Source organism: Mastomys coucha, unplaced genomic scaffold (assembly GCF_008632895.1).
Source record: "Mastomys coucha isolate ucsf_1 unplaced genomic scaffold, UCSF_Mcou_1 pScaffold16, whole genome shotgun sequence".
Classification (NCBI taxonomy): domain Eukaryota; kingdom Metazoa; phylum Chordata; class Mammalia; order Rodentia; family Muridae; genus Mastomys; species Mastomys coucha.
In genome coordinates, this window is record NW_022196898.1 from 88,915,180 (window position 1) to 88,936,006 (window position 20,827).

General features: G+C 36.7%; 1 protein-coding gene across 2 annotated transcripts in view; it reads left to right on the forward strand.

Moving 5' to 3' along the window:
* The window catches only part of Unc5c (unc-5 netrin receptor C), a 345,405-nt gene that overhangs the window by 240,246 nt on the left and 84,332 nt on the right, over positions 1 to 20,827 (forward strand). For both annotated transcript variants that reach the window (XM_031375664.1, XM_031375665.1), the window contains exon 4: positions 13,903 to 14,006. In XM_031375664.1, coding sequence (XP_031231524.1) covers positions 13,903 to 14,006 — 104 coding nt within the window. The remainder of the gene's footprint in view (positions 1 to 13,902; positions 14,007 to 20,827) is intronic.

Sequence of the window (20,827 nt, forward strand, 5' to 3'; positions counted from 1 at the left end):
AGTGAAGTGAGAAAGGGAAGTCCTGAGAGGGCGCCCAAGGGCATGCCACAGCATCCTTCTTAAGCAGAAAAGAGTTTGGTTCCCATTTGCTTCTAGTTCAAAGCCAGTTTGAAAATCCCAAAGTGTAAGGCAGGAAAGGAGAATCCAGCAAATCTGTTGGGCAGCGCTGTCCAGGGAAGATGTGAGCTTGGCATACAGAAGCCACTGTCCTGGTGGTGATGGTGGCTGTTCATCGCTGTCGTGTCTGAGGAAGGGAGCGATGTGAACAAAGTTAAAAGCATTTGCCTCCAGATCAAGCTGTATTATATTCAAATCCTCATTCCATCACTGACAAATGAGACACTGGTCAGGTTACTTACCCTCTCTGAGCCTTAATTTCATGAACCGTGAAATGAAAATGATAGGGCTATTTTGAGATTAAAGGAGAAAAATTTTCCAAGCATGTTGCACAGACTGGGCACAGATCACATGATCACTGGGTGATAGCAGATGTTCATGCCACCAGCTACCATGGTTCCAGTGCCTCTATATATTTGTTTTAAGACTTACACACACTAAGCAAACTTTGAGAGTGAATTATCAGTCCTTCCTTCACCCTTTTGTGCCTCTCTTATGGCCGTCAATCCAGAAGGCTGAAACTGTCTCCTGATTCACACAATATGGGGCCATAATTTCCCCCCTATGCCTGAAGATAAAAGAGTGAGCCACATGGTAACTGCTCTCCTACAAATCTTGGGTGACAGTGGGCTGTGAGTGTATGGATAATCCATCTTCCTGCAAGTGTCAAGACAGTTCTTTGGGATTCCTCTTGAATCACATGTAATAACCTGTAAGTCTCAGTAGTCTCCCAGACACAACTGACAACAGACAGTTCTTGGAAAGAATTAAGGAGAGCCAAGGTGACCCTCCATCCTTCCTCCCACACTCACTTGGCTTTATCCATAGGATTAGAACTGTCTTTTGAGGCACTGGCAGCTTGCATCAACCTTGCTCACATTTGTGAGTCCATAGTATTTAACACACTGTCTAGGATAGCTGTATCTAATAGAAGTGTATGATGCCAGCTACATCTGTCACCTAAACACTAGATTACACAAGCCTTTCTAGTTTCTAGTGTCTGTTTTCAAAAGTAAACACAGACAGATAAAATTAACTTTAATAGTGTATTGTATAGAGTTTCAATATAGAATACAAGAAAACACATATTATAGTCTTTGGAATGAGTTCTTTGCATAGTTATAGGACTTCCCAAGTAAGATCACACTCAAGGCTTGTGGCGTGGAGCCTCAGGAGGCTAGTAAGACACGTAGTCTGTAAAATGATCACAATAATATTAATGGAGGTTCTACTGAAGCACATTACATGTAATAACTGTTTGATCATTTCAAGGACTCTGTTATGAGTGAGATTATTATCCAGACTTTATAGGTAAAGGAAATTGAAAGAGGAGACTAAATAGTTCTGCCTGAAATCCTTCAGCTGGAGTATGGAAAAGCTTGCTAATCCAGGAGCCAAGTCTATGCTTTAACCAACACACTGAGATCAAATGAGAGGGAAATGATGACCTTTCGTTTTAACTTCTTTAGATTTAGGTTTTGATTTTGGTTAGGTGGAAGTTCTCAAGATTATCTTTTCCATCTGATGAATTCTTGCAAGCTCCCTTCTATTTACAGTATTAAAGAATGAAGGGCCAATGCCGTCTTATATTTCTCCTCTTTGCATGGTGTATATACCTACACCCATTTCTTGGTTCATGAAAGGTAATAGCCTCATCTACAGACAGATTTTACACAAGCCTTTTCTTCCCTTCTCAAATCTTCTTCCTCTTATCTACCGCCAGCTCCCCTGCTTCTTTCCATTGTATGTCTACTGAAATTGCCTCTTAGGTGGGTCTGTCAGGACCCCAGCCCTATCATTTTCTTAAGCACATATTTTTCTTCATAACATTTTCATCCTTTATCACTTTTCTTTTTCATGTTCATTATCTTCACTAGAAGAATATAAGCCTCTAAAGTTCACCCACTCTTTGGCATTGGTGCCGTAATCCTAGTGCCTAAAACTAGCTCCTTGCATGTATGTGGCTGTGGTATACAAATGAAAATAACAGATAATGAAATGAAATTGAGGACATGGGGTAAATTGATGGTACAATCCTGGTTTTTGTCCATCTAGTAAAACCAATTTCTTTTGTAAGGAATTCAAGAGCATCTCCTGAAAAGGATGGCTTCTGTGCATCCCACAAATTTCCATAAGCAAAACACACCATCCCTTGATATTTGCTGCTTCATACAGCACTTAGGGACATCTACTACACATTTCTTAATGTATTATATGCTCATAATTTTTATCCTCATGACCCCCTTAGAAACTCAGATCCATGTGGACAACTTGTTTTATTGCTCAATGATGAATAAAATTATCTATAATAAAATATTCCTGGAACAATGTGTGGATCAACACTGACACAAAGGAATGAATATATTAACAGTTATGTGTTCATAACTCTTGATATCTAATAAGGTATCTCTTGATAAAGGTACATCTAATCTCATGAGTTAACATCTTGGCTTATATGTGCATGAAAATCATATCTTAGGGTCTTTCATGCTACTCCTCAATTTCCTACTTGGTTGTAATACTTACGATAAAATATCATTAAACAATTTAACCAAATAATGCATTTCTTTAACTAGACTTTCTTAATGACGTGGACCATACCATGAACCTAATACCCTACTACTGAATTACTTGGTAGAACAGAGCAGATTTGTCAATACCAAAATAAATAGCATATTCACTAATGTGCATTTCTGAGGTTTGAGTCTAGTTCTTGAGGCAATCATTAAACCCGTAGTGCCTGTTGTAAATGGCAGAGTCTATATTTTTATTTCAAAAAGATTAACTACATAGTGTAGACATTGGGATGGAGTTTTAACAAAGTAGTCTGTGTTTTATTTAAATCTCAATCGTTAGTGTAGCTGTAAATAACTCACTATGGTTTATATGATAAGATTAAAAACTAGAGCCCATTGGCTGAATGCATTTACCCAAATATATGTGCAATTGTCTATGGGCAAAACCTCTCAGAATTCTTGAAGTCTCACAAGTTCATGGACATTTATAACTCATATCTAATACTAGAGGTAAAGCAGTAACTGATAGAATGCTATCTCATACAGTTACTTTCTGGGAAAAGCCATCCATCCCTATGTAGGGTGTTACCCACAAGGCTGAAATTTGATAGTAAAGTGTATTTTGTGCCATATGAAAAGGGAAGTTTATAGCTTAAATGCTTAATTGCCAAAATATTATCTACAAGCATTGCATTGTTTTTGTACTCGCAAGGAAAACCTTAAAGTTTGAGAATGTCAGGTTGCCTATCCATAAAGTTGGCATTTTTCTTATTATTTATCCCTAAGACATACCTTTTTCATTTTTTTTCTGAAACTAAAGATGCAGTATGAATATAAAATTGTGCCTTGTGTGGCTATTGCTCTCTTCCTCTTCTTTGTAATAGGTGTCATTTGGACATCTAATTCTAAAATATTTTTTTTTCTAAAAGACCTTTTGGCAAGACCATAACAATATAAATGTATTTGTCCTATAAATGCCCTACAGTCAATAAATAAGAAAAAATGACCATGATGGCAATCTTTACTTCAGGGCCTGTGTTCACTTGAGTTTCATCAGTTTAAATGATCTCGGTGCAATGAAGGAGAGCAGTCCTTGGTACCTTAAAGATATCCTGCTTAAGGATGCTGGCTTGACTTCTGTCCTCAGGTATGAATTGTGGTGCTGTAGGAGTTTTCATGGTCAGTTCTTAGGAAGGGCCAAGAACTATAGCTCTTAATTAAGGAAATGAGGTTATCAAGAGTTAAGGTTAAAAAAAAAATTAATCGCCAGGCAGTGGTGGCGCACGCCTTTAATCCCAGCACTTGGGAGGTAGAGGCAGGCGGATTTCTGAGTTCGAGGCCAGCCTGGTCTACAGAGTGAGTTCCAGGACAGCCAGGGCTATACAGAGAAACCCTATCTCGAAAAAAAAAATTAATCAAAATCTATTAGCTTCCCTCATTCCTCTTAAAGTACTGTTTTGGAAACCAACATTGGTACATCTTACTCTGTGCCCGTCTTATAGCCACTGCTATTACCCAGGAATCATCAGAGGCAGGTCCTATTATCACCTACCCTCTATCAGTAATAAAATGGAGATGTGGAAGCAGGAGGAAAGTTGCCTACCTGTCTGTTTTGATGGATATGAAGCTTAAGGGAAGCCTCCTCACTGTAGGCTGCAGCACCTCATAGATCTACCAACACAGGAGGCAGCTTCTGAGTATCACTGCATACAGTTACTGACACAGGAGGCAGCTTCTGACTTTTCTACCTAATCCTTGTAGCACTTGTGAGCGGTTGGTTTGGTTGATGGTTGGCTCTTTCTTATAATTTACAATATTTTGAAAGGGAAGGCAAGTAAGAAAAAAATCCTCTTTTTAAACTATATACTCCTTACATTTTAAATAACAAGTAATATGTTGCTTAATACAGTATTTTATGATTTAAAAAAAATCACAGATCTGGTTATCTGTTTCTGTGAGAGAAAGGCATGGAAAACTTGAGATGCTGAGACGTTAAACCAGGAATATTTCACTGCTAATAAGTGGCCAAAGCTCTGAAGATTAATCTAACTCTCTCCAAATATGCCCAGTTGCTTGGTTCTCAGCATTTATATCCTGTTAACTGCCAAATTTTGTGATTTAAGAATAAATTCTACTCTACTGTGACAAGATAATTAGCCCCTTCTGTCATCATTGGAGGACAGGTACTTTTTTTTTCTTTTAAAAAAATGTTAAGTATTAATGTCTAATGTGACTGTGGAATTCTTTTATTTGATAAAGAAGCACTTTGAAAATACAGTGAAACAATTTATTTTTAATCAAAAGTGCATCCAGTGCCTCCGGTCATCCCACTTGTAAAAGGAATTGAGAAATCATTGAAAAGTTAAAAATTGTGAAGCACAATAGAGTCACTGTGTTTGCTTAATGTAGGAGCAGGCATCCATCAAAAGTGTTGAGGATGGCCTGCAACACATCACTGTAACACAAATGTCTCCCAAGTACAGGGTTTACATAAATCTAGAGTCATTTGGTCAAAACAAGCTTAGTTTGAAAGGCGGGACGCTTAATCTTAATTGAAGTTTAGCCCCTTGGTAAAAGTCAAATGAAATAATGACATGCCAATGACTCTAAACACGCCACAGCTACAGTAACTAGAGAGGGCAAGACAAAGAGCATCTAAGATGGCATCCAAGAAGAAATTTTTAATGAAGCTGAACTGCCCTAGGAACCTTATTATTATTGCCTTATTTAATCCTCACAGACACTATGCAGTAACTATTATGCTTATACTTTTTGTATGAAGAATGAAAAGCATAGAAACCTATCACGGTGCTGATCATAGCCGAACCTAGATCATGTGGACCAAGGATTCATGCTAACAACCACTGTAATGGGCTTAATGTGACCCTTGAGGATTACTCCTCATCCCCCAAAAGGAATTGAACCCTGATCTAAAAGTTGCAAGTGTTGGACAGTGATCTTTGTAGATGTGATGGTGGGCCTCAAGACTGGAGGTTATCCAGTAGAAACTGAGTCAGAGGGAGGTTAGATACAAATGAAAATTTAGAATCCAAAGCATAGACAAGAGAGATGGAGCCATAAGTCAAGGAACACTGGCAGCCACCAACACCTATTACAAAGCCATAACCACTACTTCAAAATTTCTGGAAGAATTGCGACCCTTCTGATTCCTTCATGGTGACCCAATGAAACCATTTCAAGTCTCAGCTGTCTAGAGCTATATGATGGGCCCCGTGCCAACAGGGAAGGGCTATACCCAGCATGCATCTGCCATCCCAATTCCACATGTGGAGTGGTACACTCTAAGTAAATATAAGTTTGAATAAGTAAATTAGCCTCTCAAGATCTCAGATATATAATACATCATCAGGTCATTAGACTAGACTGTGAGAGTTGAAAGGTTTACAGCATAAGAAAGATAGCCCCCAGTCCTTCACCAAAGAATGCTGTGGTTCAACTCCATATTTTCTGAAGAGCTACTCTGTAAAATGCACCATCCATAAAAGTATATTCAACCTCAGAATATTTTCAGATTTTAAATAAACATAGAGCTGGGTCTGGAGGTGCAAATCTATGATCCCAGCTACTTGGCAGGCTGAGGCAGAAGAATTGTCAAGTTGTAGGGTAAGTTGGGATACAGTAGGCATTCAGATACAGGTTGGGCAAGTTCATGAGACCCTTTCTCAAAATACAAAGAAATTTAAAAGGGTTGGAGATGGTCATATTGATAGAATATTGTTAACTTATATGTTATGAGGTTCTAGGCTCAGTACTAGGAAGAAAATGTATCCACCAGTTTTTAGTGATGTTTTATCTCATTGTAAAATGGTCTGACTGGTATGCTGCTCTTTCCCCTCAGGTCAGGAAACTTTATGCTGAGAACTGCAGGGTAGAGACAGAAGCATCACCTCCTGACTAAAATACTGCTTAGGTTTGGCCTGTGGGCACACTAGGTTGAGGAGGCTACTGAGCACACATTCAGATTTCATAGAAAGGAATAATTAATTAGTTATAGACATTTGAACCATAATATCTGCCATTCCAACTCTAAGGAAGAGAAAGATCATAATTGATCATGACGGCTTCCTGCTGTGCCTGAAAGAGCTTCAGGCTTCTGGACATAGCTTCCGGCTTCTGGACATAGCCATCAGAGCAATTAATGACTTTCATTTGGCAAAGAACGTGGGGACATTTATATTGGATGTGGTCATCAAGAAGTGCAGGAATGAAAACTTATCTTTTCAGTCATCTAAAACTCATTTTCCTAACTCCAGTTTTAATAGTCTACATCTATTTAAAATGTCACCATCTTCTGAACTTCATGCATTTATTGCTAACATTCTTACTGAAAGAAGGTAAGACAGTATACATTAATGCTTATGAAATGCTAATTAAAACATTAGGCATCTAATCTTTATAAAAATCAGCCTACCTTCAAAAATACCTTGGTCAGTTTTCTTGGGTTCTTTTATCTAAAACTCAAATAGGACACCTATGGGGAGAAGTCTTGGGTTTTCTTCAAGACAGGAGGGAGGGGCTAAGAAACATTAATATTCAGGAGTTTCAGAATTGAATTTCTTAGACCAATGATCTCAAAGCAGCAGTCTACAGGCCCCATAGAGCTTAACAACTATTGTATTTCACCCTCAAGATATTGCCCCACTAACACATTTGGATGTCGTTTTAAGTATTTGACCACATAGTAATCAAATGCTAGCACAAAAATATTCACATTCCAAATTTGTATTGGCAATTAAATTTATGGTTGTGGCTCCAAGAGCCTACATTCCTTTAAGTTGTACAGAGCAGAGCTGAGCAGCAAAAGAAAGGACATGTTTGTGTGTTTTTGTTTTCCTACTGAAATATGTTAACATTTAGAGGGGGAAAAGGTAACCCAAGTGAGTGGTGAGTTTCAAGGAAAAGAATTGATGCCTAGCTTTCTGTTATTTGTGTTACTTACATGGTCCTTACAGACATAGAAGTTTCGAGTCCTGCGTTAGAGAATGTCAGTTATCAGCCAGTAGAGAAGAAGGACATTCTGATGCTGTGGAATTGCCAGCAAGGACTTGTTTTCAAACCAACCAGTTAGAGCCACAATTCAAGACCATGTCTCTGTCATTATCCAGTTTCCCATGATGCCTGTAGTATTTGGTGCTGGGCTCATAATATCATGGCAGACTAATCATTTGATTATCAACCTGTGTTTCTCAGATTTTGGTAGCTTTCCCACAACCTGTGGGTTTGTCAGAACCAGATTCCCAGAGTCTAACCTAAATAGGAGAAGTCAAGTTTTATCAGTCATAACTTGAAATCCTTGGCTTTCACCTTGTGAAGTTCCCATCAATCATTAGAGATTGTAACAACCATTTTTCTTATCAATTTTATTTGAGTAATAGTGATAGTGCCAGATGTTGATGACATGATACTTTTTTTTTAATAACATGGGGAAAGAAGAGGTATGGTGTTAATGTTCATATGGGCACTTGCTCTATGCTAGTATGACACTACAGATTTTATAGACAGGTGACCCTCCAGCTACTTAAATCCTTTTCATAAGATTCACTTATTATTCCTACTGAAGAAACTTAGAAGTGTTATGCAGTCAAGTGGTAGAGTCAATACTTGAAGCCACATTTGTCTATACCAAATCCTCCTCATGGCCAGTATGCTATTCTCCCTCCCAATTGCTTCCACACCCATTCTAAATGACATATAATAATAATAATAATATAAAAATGCTCTATTTCATGATCCACTAAGCATATATTTGCATGTGGCACAATGGAAATATATATGCATAGTGCATATCATGATTCATGACACATTGTAATATTTTCCTTTTTTTTAATTTCACTTCTTTAGTGCTGGCTTTAAGTCTTCTGACAAGAATTAGTCACCCTTCAAAGGGCCATGGCAGGGTTTTAGAGTAATTCAAAGAGAAATTTCTATCAACCTGGAGTGAATATTAGCTCTAAAGATCTTCAAGCACATTCAACACTTCTACTTTTGGATTATATGGTGTTGATTGTTCATTAACACACCCCTAACACATGGGACTGGGATTCTGGCTGTTGTTGATGCCCCTCTTCTTCCTATACAAGTAAGCCATACAATAAATATATTGTAACAAACACACGAAGGACTTATAAATGGAGAAGGGAAAAAAATCTTATTCCCAAAATAAACTGGATTCGTACAAAAAATAATCAAAGTCTATAAAACATATAAGAAATTTTTTCATGATTAAATACTGGAATAAATTAAAAATAAACCTGAATTTCCACAGGCACAGTACAGAATGTTGCACACTAGAGTTTATAGATAAAACTTTAAAAGAAAAAGACATTTTAAAAATATATATATAAGTAATTATTGTCTAGACTTTTCTGTATATGATGGTTATAATTACTTACTATGGATATTTTGTATTTTAAAAGTTTCTAAACACTACTAGCATGCAATATGTATTTTAACATTCATACAGCCTTATAGAATTTAAAGGAAGATAAAACCCAACCAATATCAATACTGTAATGTTTTCTTTATATATTACTCTATGTAAAATTGGAATCTGAATTCCATTCCAAATAATCTACTGCAGATTAAATCATTAGACAATTTGTCAGTTCACAGTATCAGCCTATCATAATGCCTAAACTTTGTTGTGTAAAATTATTTTTCTCTAGTAAATCCTGAAAGACTGTACATAGTTAACAAGTGCTTAGACTATTAACATAGTTTGCATAGACTGTTCTTTAAAGCTTAGATTTAAAAAGCATTTGTCCTTTCAATAAGCAATAGTATTAGTCACCTGACTGCTTAACTATGATTGGGAGATCTTTTTTGCTGAAAAGTTCATACATCTTACTTCACACATCACCAGGGCTCCCAAGTGCTAGTGTGATCCCTCACAATCTAAGCTGATCTCTGTCCAGCCTCAACTTTCACATCAGTGTGTACATTCATCAATGTACACAGTTCAGACTGTCAGGTAATGGTGCCCGAAACTATCCCTGGGGAGAAATGTTCCTCTCTTTCTCTTCTTAATGACCAAGTTGACATTATGAACTTTCTTATATGTTATTCTGAGTATGGCTTTCTCTATTATTCTCCATTTTTGTCAAAGTAATTCAAAGTATATGTATAATAAACAAATTTTCAGTTTTTCTGTTTTATGTTATATATTACTTTAACATTTTACCTAAGACTTTGATAATTTTTGGTTTTTATGATTATAATTACATCATTTCTCCTTCCTTCCTCCTTCCAAATCTTCCCACATAACTCTCCTTTCTCTTTCAAGTTCATGTCCTCTGTTTTCATTAATTGATGGTGTGTGTGTGTGTGTGTGTGTATGTGTGTGTATACTTACTTATTCCTAAATACAATTTTCTCAGTCTATATAATGTTATAGTCTTATAATGTTATATGTTTTCAGGTGACCATTCGATATTGAATAGTCGACTTGTGTATTCTTCCCTGGGGAAGAATATTTCTCTCATTCTCAGAATTCTTTAGTAGTATATAGTTTTCTCTGTGTAGTCCTGAGGCCTGCTGGACTTTTCCACTTTAGCATGTCTACTTTTTAAATCTTTGTTTAGGTTATATTTAGCCATTCATATTGGTGAGACATTATCAGTGTAGCTTCTTATAATTTTGACATTGTACCTTCTAGAAGCCACCCTTCTCAGTTTCTATTTCTTTCTTATCTCTATAGAACCAAGTGCCAAAAAGTTCAATGAAAATGGGGTTAATTTTTCTAAGATATATCTACTCTTACTAAGTAATTTATTATTTCATTTCCTCTGGACATTTCCTCTGCTAATTGTAACCAAACGGCACCTTAATTCACAAAGAATAACATTCCTACACTCTTAATACATGTTTAAATTATCTTCCCATAGGTCCCAATATGCAATGATTCCTACAAACCATAGACTTTTATTTTTCATTAATGAAAATCATAAAGGACCCAAACTCTTCTGCTTTTCAGCTATCTATCAGTTGCATTGTTAAAGAACTTCTAATGCTAACAGAGGTTTGAGGGCTGACATTCTCCTTACTATATGTAATTGGTAACCACAGTATTATACAAAAGCTTCACTGAAAATCACAAAATATTACAATGACAAATGAGTCTTTTCACACATATGTTTGTTCAAAAAGGTGTCCCTGATTGAGCATAAATGGTTGATAGAGATCTCTGTCATTGCAGATCTGATTCAATATCTGCTAATTGGCTTTCAGCTAATGGATATAGTAAGCCAGTATTCATGTTCAGGAGTCAACCTGTCTCTGGATCCATGCTTACAACAACACTGACTTTTAATTGGTAGAATCAATAATTATATCATATTTAGACCAAGCTGACTTTGTAAAAATAACCTGTTACACTTACTTTAGTAACAGTCTTTGTACTAATGGAAAGAAAACAGAAAGAGATTCCTAAATGTAGTCCAGGGCAAAATTCATCTTTTTATTCTCTGACATGAATGCCCGTATTACTCTGAACCATGTTTTACAGCTAATACTTAGCTGACAATAACAATTTTTCTATCACCCTTGTCTTCACGCTGCCTGCAAGGCATCTTCCCTACTTTCTATCATATCTCTCTGAATGATAAAGGATGTTAGGCACCCTCTTACACTGCTGCAATATAATATATATACTATGCTCCTTATACAACCCCAAAGCAAGATTTGATGAAAGAAATTAAATTTTTTTCAGAAAGAAATAACTGCTTTGTGGGCAGTTTAATAAACTTCTATTATTTTAGAAATTTAATAAATTTTACATGGAATTGAAGCCCAACCATTATAACAAAGTAATTATGTAATATTTATTTCTTGATGGTTTTGGTGCATCTCTCTCTGCAATAGGTACCTATGAACTAGGTTTCCTATGCCAAGGCTTTCTCAGTTAAAAAGCAATGACCACAGGCATGCACACTTATCTTGCAGAAATCTAAATATTATGTTAAAAGCTGTTCCATATCCTAACACAAATTACAGCATGCTATACTCAAACCCACCATCCCTTAATCATAGAAAACATAGTAGGTGCTCAAAATGTTCATTTCTCCAGGCTTTCCCAAATGAATGCATTTTTCTTTATACCTGTGCCACATTGGGCTATTAACCTCCCTCTCCCCAAAATTTCAGCTTCCTTGTGATCTCTCTGCCACTTTCCACTTTGAAGTTTCTGCCCACCCCCCCCCATTCACTCTTTGTCATTTTTGTCGGAAGCTCTTCTGCTTCAATATTTCTGTCTATGTTTTGTTGCCTGTCCACAGCACTTATTTCTAGTGCTTCAGCAACCCTTGAGACAGCAAACCCCAGTAAGTGTTTCTCAGGGCAAGACATGGTCATCCCTGTGAACACTTGGCATTTTCTACATCCACTTATTTTGTCACAGCAGAGAAAGGTTCTTCTGGAATATAGTTAGTCAAGATCAGTGATGACAATAAACCTCCCCCCTATGGAAAGAACAGTCACACAAATGAAATGACACAGTCCCAAATTCAATAGTGCTGAGGATTATCAAATATGATTTAGAGATGTACTGGGAAATTTCATTCAAGCATCCTATAGAAACACTAAACTCTATGTAACAAAGAAAAGTTATTAGCTACTATTTTTCCCCATTGGCAGCCATACTTGCCAAAAACTTTACCTCACTGCAGATCAAAACAAATAACAATTATGCTAACAAAGATAATATTATTATAATCATGTTGGGGCACAAATGGATGGGAAAGGGTTGTGAGGAATATCTGGGATGGTAAGATTTATAAAGTTAATGGGTAGCACATTCTAATTTAGTATAAATTATTTTGCTGTGAGGTTGTGGTTGACCTAATGTACATATTCCACATTTGTGATACAGGAATAGAGTTACATAACTTTCAGGTTATGATAATCATCTGAACTCAAAATATTCATTTAAAAACTATACTCAATGTTTTAACAATCATAATTTAAAGATGTCCTTCTGAAAGTGTTTCTCTCATCCTTTGGAGAATCTTTTGTCTTATCTCATTTCATATCCATCCATCATTTTCTTACAATCACCAGCATCTTAGATGAGTTTCTTCTGTTAAGAAATCCAACAATATAGCAAACATGTAAGTGAAACTTTTCCTTTAGTGACTTTTTCTAGATGGTACATTTTGGAAGGGAATCTACTAGCACACATCCACATCTCTAGAGCCTTTGGGTTTCCACCTTGTAATTCAGGAGGCCAAAATGGTATTTTCAGATTCTTGTATATTTGTTATGGACATAGATGAAAATATACAAGCATTACATTTTTATTGAAACCCACAGGTTAACATAAGATAATGCTATGCTGTAAATAATTGAGCTGTACATACAAAGGAAGATTCTAGAGCTTCTTAAGAAATGTCCTCATTACATTTTACTTGGAAAAACAATAGGTAAAACTTTATTTAGATTTTAAAGCCAAACTATTAAAACAAAACAATTATATCTCATTCAAGGATGCATTAGTTAAACCTGCCTCCTGCTGTGTGTACTAGTGATGTTTGTATGATGACAGGTTGGTTTCTGACATTTTCATCTCAGGGTTGTTTCCTAAGCTGATGCATCTTGCTATAATAGCTCTAGCTGTACAAGCACATAATTAGGTACTTGGCATGTTTGTGCAGAAATGAATACTTAATCTTCTCATTGAAAATGGCTGCATGATTAGAAATTAAATTCTTTCTACACTATTCTCAATAGCTACCCTCTGTTTTCCCTTGAGGTTTTTAAGACAGTTCTAGAAGTTATATGCCTTCTCTGTGGCTCCTTCAAGAGTCCTATTTTCCAACCTGAACAAAGGCCACTTTTGATTTATGAATAAAAATATCCTAAAGTTACTACAATCTTAACAATATCAATTATAAGAGGAAAATATTTATGTACATAAGGAACTCTGCTTGTAAAATTTGCAAGATTGAGTCTCTTTTAGTTAAAAAAAAAATTGCCATCACAATAGGAAGTACTAAAGTACAATTAGTACATTTCAGTGATTATTAAAATGATCTATAAAAGGGTTTTATGGGAGCTTAAAGTCATCAAAGTTAATAGGCTTTACCTTTCATTATTTCTTCCATATAGAATGTGACTTTTCAGATTATGCTATCTTATCAACAGATGGATAAACTAGAAAGATATAAAATACTAAATTGAGGGAACTTTTGTCACTTTCTGTAGAAGACTGACATGGATTAGTTTTGACATGTACTCTCTCCCCTGCACCTTGCAGATCTGCGGAAGACATTTGAGCAGGAACCCCTGGGAAAGGAAGTGTCTTTGGAGCAGGAAGTTTTACTCCAGTGTCGGCCACCTGAAGGGATCCCAGTGGCTGAGGTAACAAAAATGCATTGCATTTAGCAGTTGGCACTTAGTTATTCTAACAGAGGCCTAACCCATGGCTAATGGTGCAGTGAATTAGGGCATGGCATGATAGATGGTTGGTAATGGAGTCCTAACTGCCTGCTGCTGGCAAAACAGATTGATTAGGAACTGATTAATGACTTGGAAGTCAATTAGAATGCCCCACTGGACAAAGCCACAGGCAGTGTGGTTTAATTTTATCATTCTCTTTCAAAACAATCAGAAATAGAGTTTTACTTTATCTGGCATCTATAGAAAGAGATGCTGTGACTTAATGTACCATCAATTGTATCACTGTTTCAGATGACTCTTTTAAAATGTTAGTGTAAGAAAGATATGTGTCTGTCCTCTGAGCTTGCTCTGCACATGTGTGTTTCTCAGTCTATGATGTCATTGTTAAGATCAGAAATCCATATCTACTGTCATAAATATGTTCACTTTCATGCAGTAATGATTCTATCAGTTTATTCCATGTTTTGGTTCTTCTTAAAAGAAGCCTAGGAACTGCTAATGAAATATTATGAGTCAGATTTTTGGCATGACTCTTCATTATCAGCAATATATTGCTCTTAGAAAAGGGCTGTACTTGAAAACATTGCCCTACATGAATGCATAGGAGATGGCATGCTCTCTTGGGGACACAAACACAGTATTACAGCATCCTGTCAGAGGAAACTAATACCATGTCTTTCGGTTGTTACCAAATAACTCCAAACTCTAAAACAATTTTCCATTTACATGATTAATACAAGACTATCTTACACTATCCAACATGACTATCATAGCTGCTACAAAGTTCTACAAATTCAAACATACTTTCATTTGACAAGTAACATAGCTGCTTATTGGTGGATGGTTCTTGCCAGGCTCTAAACTTCAAGAGTCATCTGAAGGATATACTCTATTTTGTATACATGCAAACAGAGATATATATGCCAGTTGTTGTTATTCATACCTGTATATGGATTTGGTAGAAACAGATCAACTCATTTTTCATGCATTAGAATCTTGAAATTCTGCCTTTCTAAAAAATCAGAAAAATAATATTAAAACTTTAAGTGATTGATTATAAGCAATTCATTTTACTGTTTGATTTCTAGTGGCTTTCCAGTCTTTTGAAAATTACTACAAGGTAGGGCTAAGGTAGCCAGCCCCAAACTGAGCATCTGATTCTTCTGAGTTAATACTGGCAATAAATTATTTGAAAATATATACAAAATGACTCCATTTTTCTGCCAAAACATTTATATCTCTATTAGTTAATGTAAGATCACATATATCCTTGTTTAACCCTGAAAAAAAAATAAAACAATTTTTCCTCATAATTAGCATCTCAGGACTCTTCAGCACCATTTCACATACTGCACAAATATCACTCACTATCACAATACTACATCCAAATCTTGCAGCCTCAAGGCACAGGCTGATTTAAGGTAGCTGTGCACTCTTTTCTATACAACGTTCCATTCCAGTTATGCAATAGTGCATCTGTCTCTCGTGGTTCTAAGGCAAACTTCTTCCAGAAGCCACTGTGATGTTCTAAGCATCCTATGAGCAGCACAGACATCTGTAGTTTGGCTTTTACTCAAGGGAACATAAAAGCAACTGGCCCTCGGAAAATTGTACAGAGAGAAGAACATGGTATTCTTTTTTTTTATCAGTCTTAACAAAGTAGTTCACTTTGTCAAGGAGTGAAGATTCATAACTTCAAACTAATTGGCTATGAATTTTATGTGTATCATCACTTGGGAAGAGTCTAATTAACATTTGGAAAGCTCAAAAATCATATACCCATTTGACATTCAAAGAACTATATTTTATACATATTACTTTTTCTTTCTATTTTTTCAGTCAGAGTAGAGATCAAACATACATACGTAAGAACAAGCTAATAAATTCCTGTGTAGACTTTTTTTTAACGCCATTAAAATTACCAAGATCAGAAAGCCAATGAATGCCTTCACATGACACTTTCTAGCAGCTATTTGCTCAATAGAGAGAGAAAAAAATGTAAAAAGAAGTGAAAGATGGCTTGGGAATTAAGAGACTATTTGATCGTTTTTAGTTTCAAAATAAAGGCATTCAGTATATTATATTCATTTATTTGTTTATGGAATTTGAAAGCATAAAGTTGATATCAAATAAGATACTGATCTTAACTGAAAACCAGCAGATAAAAATGCATCTGTTTTATGATCATTAGATCAGCCCCTAAGGAGGTCACCCTAGATAGTTGTATGCTTTGCTGCTGTCCAAAGCAATGCTTCTGAGAGAAAATTAGACAGTGACTGTTCAGTGAACACATGACTGACCAAGTCAACTGGTCATTGCTTTTCATGTATGTGGCTGGTTTGTTTCCTGAATGATGATACATTCTTTGCAGATTATCAGGAAGCAGTACTTTACTTCTAGCTAGTTAAGCCAGACACCTTTTAAAAATTCCACCCCTAATCACGATCACATTGCATTTGTGCATATAATGTCATAGGTGTTGCTCAGGTAGTCACAGCCGGTATCTCCCTATTTCGGTATCTGGTAATCTCTTCATGGAACAGCAAATGAATTTCCTTACAAATTTTAGGTTTAAATCCAAGCATGATCATATTTTACTCTCTGGCTTTAGGCAAGTTATTTAAATCCCTTATATCCAGATTTTTCAGTCATATACAGAAGATAATATATATGTATTAAATGTTTGATATTTAATAATATAGTATATAAAAGCCTCTTAAAGCTATATAGAGCCATACAGGACTAATATTTATACTATTATTCTATTGTTATTAATTCCAAGAGGATTGAAATCAGTATCATAACATAGCCACTGAATTTTCTCACCCTAAACATTCTAGGCTACATAGCAGAGGAACTTGTGTTGTGTGAAGAATCACCATGCTGCCTCCTGTACACTATAGCCATTGGTTAGCTTAGAGACCATTTAGTGCTACAGATGAAGGTGACACTTAAAACATGACTTAGCTTTCACTAATGCCAATCAATTATCTGCCATATTACTTATCTCATTGTTGTGACCAAATACCTGAGAAAGAGTAACTTCAGAGAAGACAAGTTTATTTCCAGCTCCTGGTTTGGGTGAATCCAGTCAATACAAGGGAGAAAGTATTTCAACAGAAGCAGGGATGGGGGCATCTACTTTCATTGCAGCTACAGTCAGAAAAATAGACAGGAAGTGGGGTATCTATTATAAAGTCCAACACCCACCTACCCCCAGTATAAGGAACCCCAATGCCTATTCCTAGAGACTCGCTTCCTCCACCAAGCTTCTACTTACAGAAGGTATCACAAGATTCCAATATCCAATTGTCAGCTGGGGGCAAAGCAAAGAATTCAAATACATGAGCCAATGGGGAACATTTCACATTCACGCCATAGTCATAGCAAATGTCATGAACTTCTACTGTCCTCACTAAATCATTAGTTACTGCCATTCATCCAGTCCTCCTCGTACCAAGAGTCCAACAGACCTTGTAACTTTTCCCAAGGAGGAAATTTGAGCAGAGGTTACTCTTCGTAGATCTCCTTTTAGATTCCATATGACAAAAATATTGTCTCAAAGAAAGAAGGAACCAGCCTAAGCTTACAGTTCATCCTCCCACCAGTAGCAATAACGTTGAGTGCCTTCTAGGACTAATTGGTTATAATAAAGTGTTTTTATCTCAGGAATGAAACAATAGGGCTTTAGAACTCTAGACCTTTCTTTCTCTGACTCTATAATCTCTCTACATTCTTTGTTTCAATATTCTTTCTGTGTGACTAGAAATTTTATAAATATTTAATAACCAAACAGCTTCCATATCATAGGCACAGAGTCCTGAGAAATTTTTTTGTATTGTATATAATGCCACCACCGACTAATTCATCAAGTAGTCAAGGGATATCAAGGAGCCAGTCAGGGTTAAAGGGTAAATGGAAACTCAGTTATTTGGCAATGTATTCAGAGCTGATTTAACATTAAACATCAGGTGCAAGTGAATGTGTGGCTGGGTAAATGGCAGCTCCTAGATACCACAATTTAATAACTGTGTGGAAGTTCATCTATTTAATCTTCTGTCTGATTATACTGTGAAGAGAAGGAACACAAAATTAGTCTCTTATTTTTATCTCTAATCACTGCAAACTAAAGTTCACAATAGATTCCCCAACTATATTAAACATAAGAAATAAAAAATGTATGTTTGATATAATAGGGAGGCTTCCCTTTAGGAAATAAAATTTTCTAGAAGAATGTTATCTTTCACTTACAAAAGTTTCTTAGTTTGTGTTTCATTGCTGTGATGAGACACCATGAGTAAGGCAACTCTTTTAATTGGGGCTAGCTTACAGGTTTCAGAAGTTCAATTTATTATCATCATAATGGGAATTATGGAGCATTCAGGTACACATGGTGTTAGAGATAAAGCTGAGAGTTCTACATCTTGATATGAAAGAGCAGAAGAGGACTGTGTAACTGGGCATGTATAACCTCAAAGCCGGCCTCTACATCTCCTACAACAAGGCCATATCTACTTCAACAAGGCCACACCTCCTAATAGTGCTACTTCCTATAGGCCCAGCATTCAAACACATAAATCTATGGGGGCCATACCTATTCAAACCAACACAGTGAGACAACCCATTTAGAGAACCCCATGGGAGATAAAGGGATCCTTTAGCCTGAGCCCTCATAGCAAGATTCCAACTTCCCAGGACTAGGAATAAAAGAATACTTGGGAGAGAGTTCAGCTCAAGGATCCCAGAGGGCACTAATAATAATACCACTAAAATTACACAGTAAATTTAAGAGAAGGAAACACTAATCCCAAAGACACTACTGGATAATATTACTTGGTATTTTTAAATTTTTATTAGATGTTTTCTTCATTTACATTTTAAATTTTATTCCTTTTCCTCATTCCCCCTCAGAAAACCCCCTATCCCATCCCCACTCCCTCTGTTCACCAACCCACCCACTCCTGTTTCCCTGTCCTGGCATTCCCCTACACTGGGGCATCCCCTTCACAGGACCAAGGGCCTCTGTTCCCACTGATGTCTGACAAGGCCATCCTCTGCTACATAGGCAGCTGGAGCCATGGGCCCCTCCATGTGTACTCTTTGGTTGGTGGTTTAGTCCCTGGGAGCTAGGGGGTACTGGTTGGTTCCTATTATTATTCCTCCTATGGGGTTGCAAACCCCTTCAGCTCTTTGGGTCCTTTCTCTAGCTCCTCCATTGGGGACCCTGTGCTCAGTCCAATGGTTGGCTGAGAGCATCCACCTCTGTATTTGTCAGGCACTGGCACAGTCTCACAGAGACAGCTTTATCAGGCTCCTGTCAGCAAGTACTAGTTGGCATCCACAATAGTGTCTGGGTTTGGTAACTGTATAGGGGATGGATCCCCAGGTGAGGCAGCCTCTAGATGGCCTTTCCTTCAGTCTCTGCTCCACACTTTGTCACTGTATCTCTTTCTATGGGTAGTTTGTTCTGCCTTCTAAGAAGAACCGAAGTATCCACACTTTTGGTCTTCCTTCTTGAGCTTCATGTGGTCTGTGAATTGTATCTTGGGTATTCCGAGCTTTTAATAGCACATTTCCTAGGGTCAATCCAAAAATGATTCTTTCTTCCCCTCTCTGATGACATTTGACTATATTTCAATAACAAGTCTATCTCCTGTCTCCCTGAAGAAGTAAGAAAATTAATTTGATATAAATGGGTGCTGGGCCGTTTCCAAGGCACAATAGCAGCTCTCGATGAAATTAATCCCTCTCTACTAATATGAGTTCATGCCTAGAAAGTGTTACTATTATACAGCAAGCCTGGGATGCTTTATATCATCAGGTTATTCCTTATGGGGGTCCCAAAGTCAAATCATCAATGGCTACAAGGTCTTTTGGGCATGGTAGAAGGAACAAATCAGAAAATTTCACTAAAACCTGTGATTTGTTTCACCTTTAACAAGGGGATAATTGCTTCCCTAATTATAATTGAGCTATTTCTCATAGGAGTTTAATTGTAGGAACAAGGCACAGTGCTCAACTTATTGACCCAGTTGTACTTAAAAACAGTCTTCTTATTTATCAACATTTGCATCTCTAATTAGTGAGTGGGAAAATATGGGGTGAAGTGTGAAAGAATAGATTATTTTGCTGAGTTTAGTCATGATAAATAGGAAACGGGAATTTTTTTAAAGTAGATACTGACAAGACCAAAACCTACTGGCAGCTGGAGGCACTACTGAATGTGCAACATCAGGTGGCTTTCTAGCTAATTGCTTATTAATATGGCCACTGAATAGTGCCTTACATGCCATGCCACCTCTTAGAATTGGAAGAGATGTGTTTCCAGCCAAGTGCCTGTCTACCAAGCAGTACATCATATTCATTGCTGGTAAGAGAGGCTAAGATAGAATTGCAGAGCTTAGTCCTCTTTGGGAGGGAACCTTGCTTTCAGTGTCTGTAATGTCTGTCAGATTTTCTTCCTGCTTTATGTATAACAACATGGAGAACTGGAAAGCAGTTTTTAAAAACAGTCTTGTGTTTCCAGACTTGTCTTTTTTAAGTTTTGCATTGTTCCAAAATTTTTTTTATTGTTACACCTTTATGGCATTTCTCTCCTAATCTGTCTCTAGTATTTAATACACTGAGCTTCACATAAAGTCTTGTATCTGTGTATGTTGAAATTAATGACAAAATTAGCATTCAATATCAATTTATGTAGCAAATGTAAACTATAAAAGTCATTGTCCTACTAGCTACAGATTCCAGGTTCAATTTTCTAACATGCATAGTGGTTCCTTCAA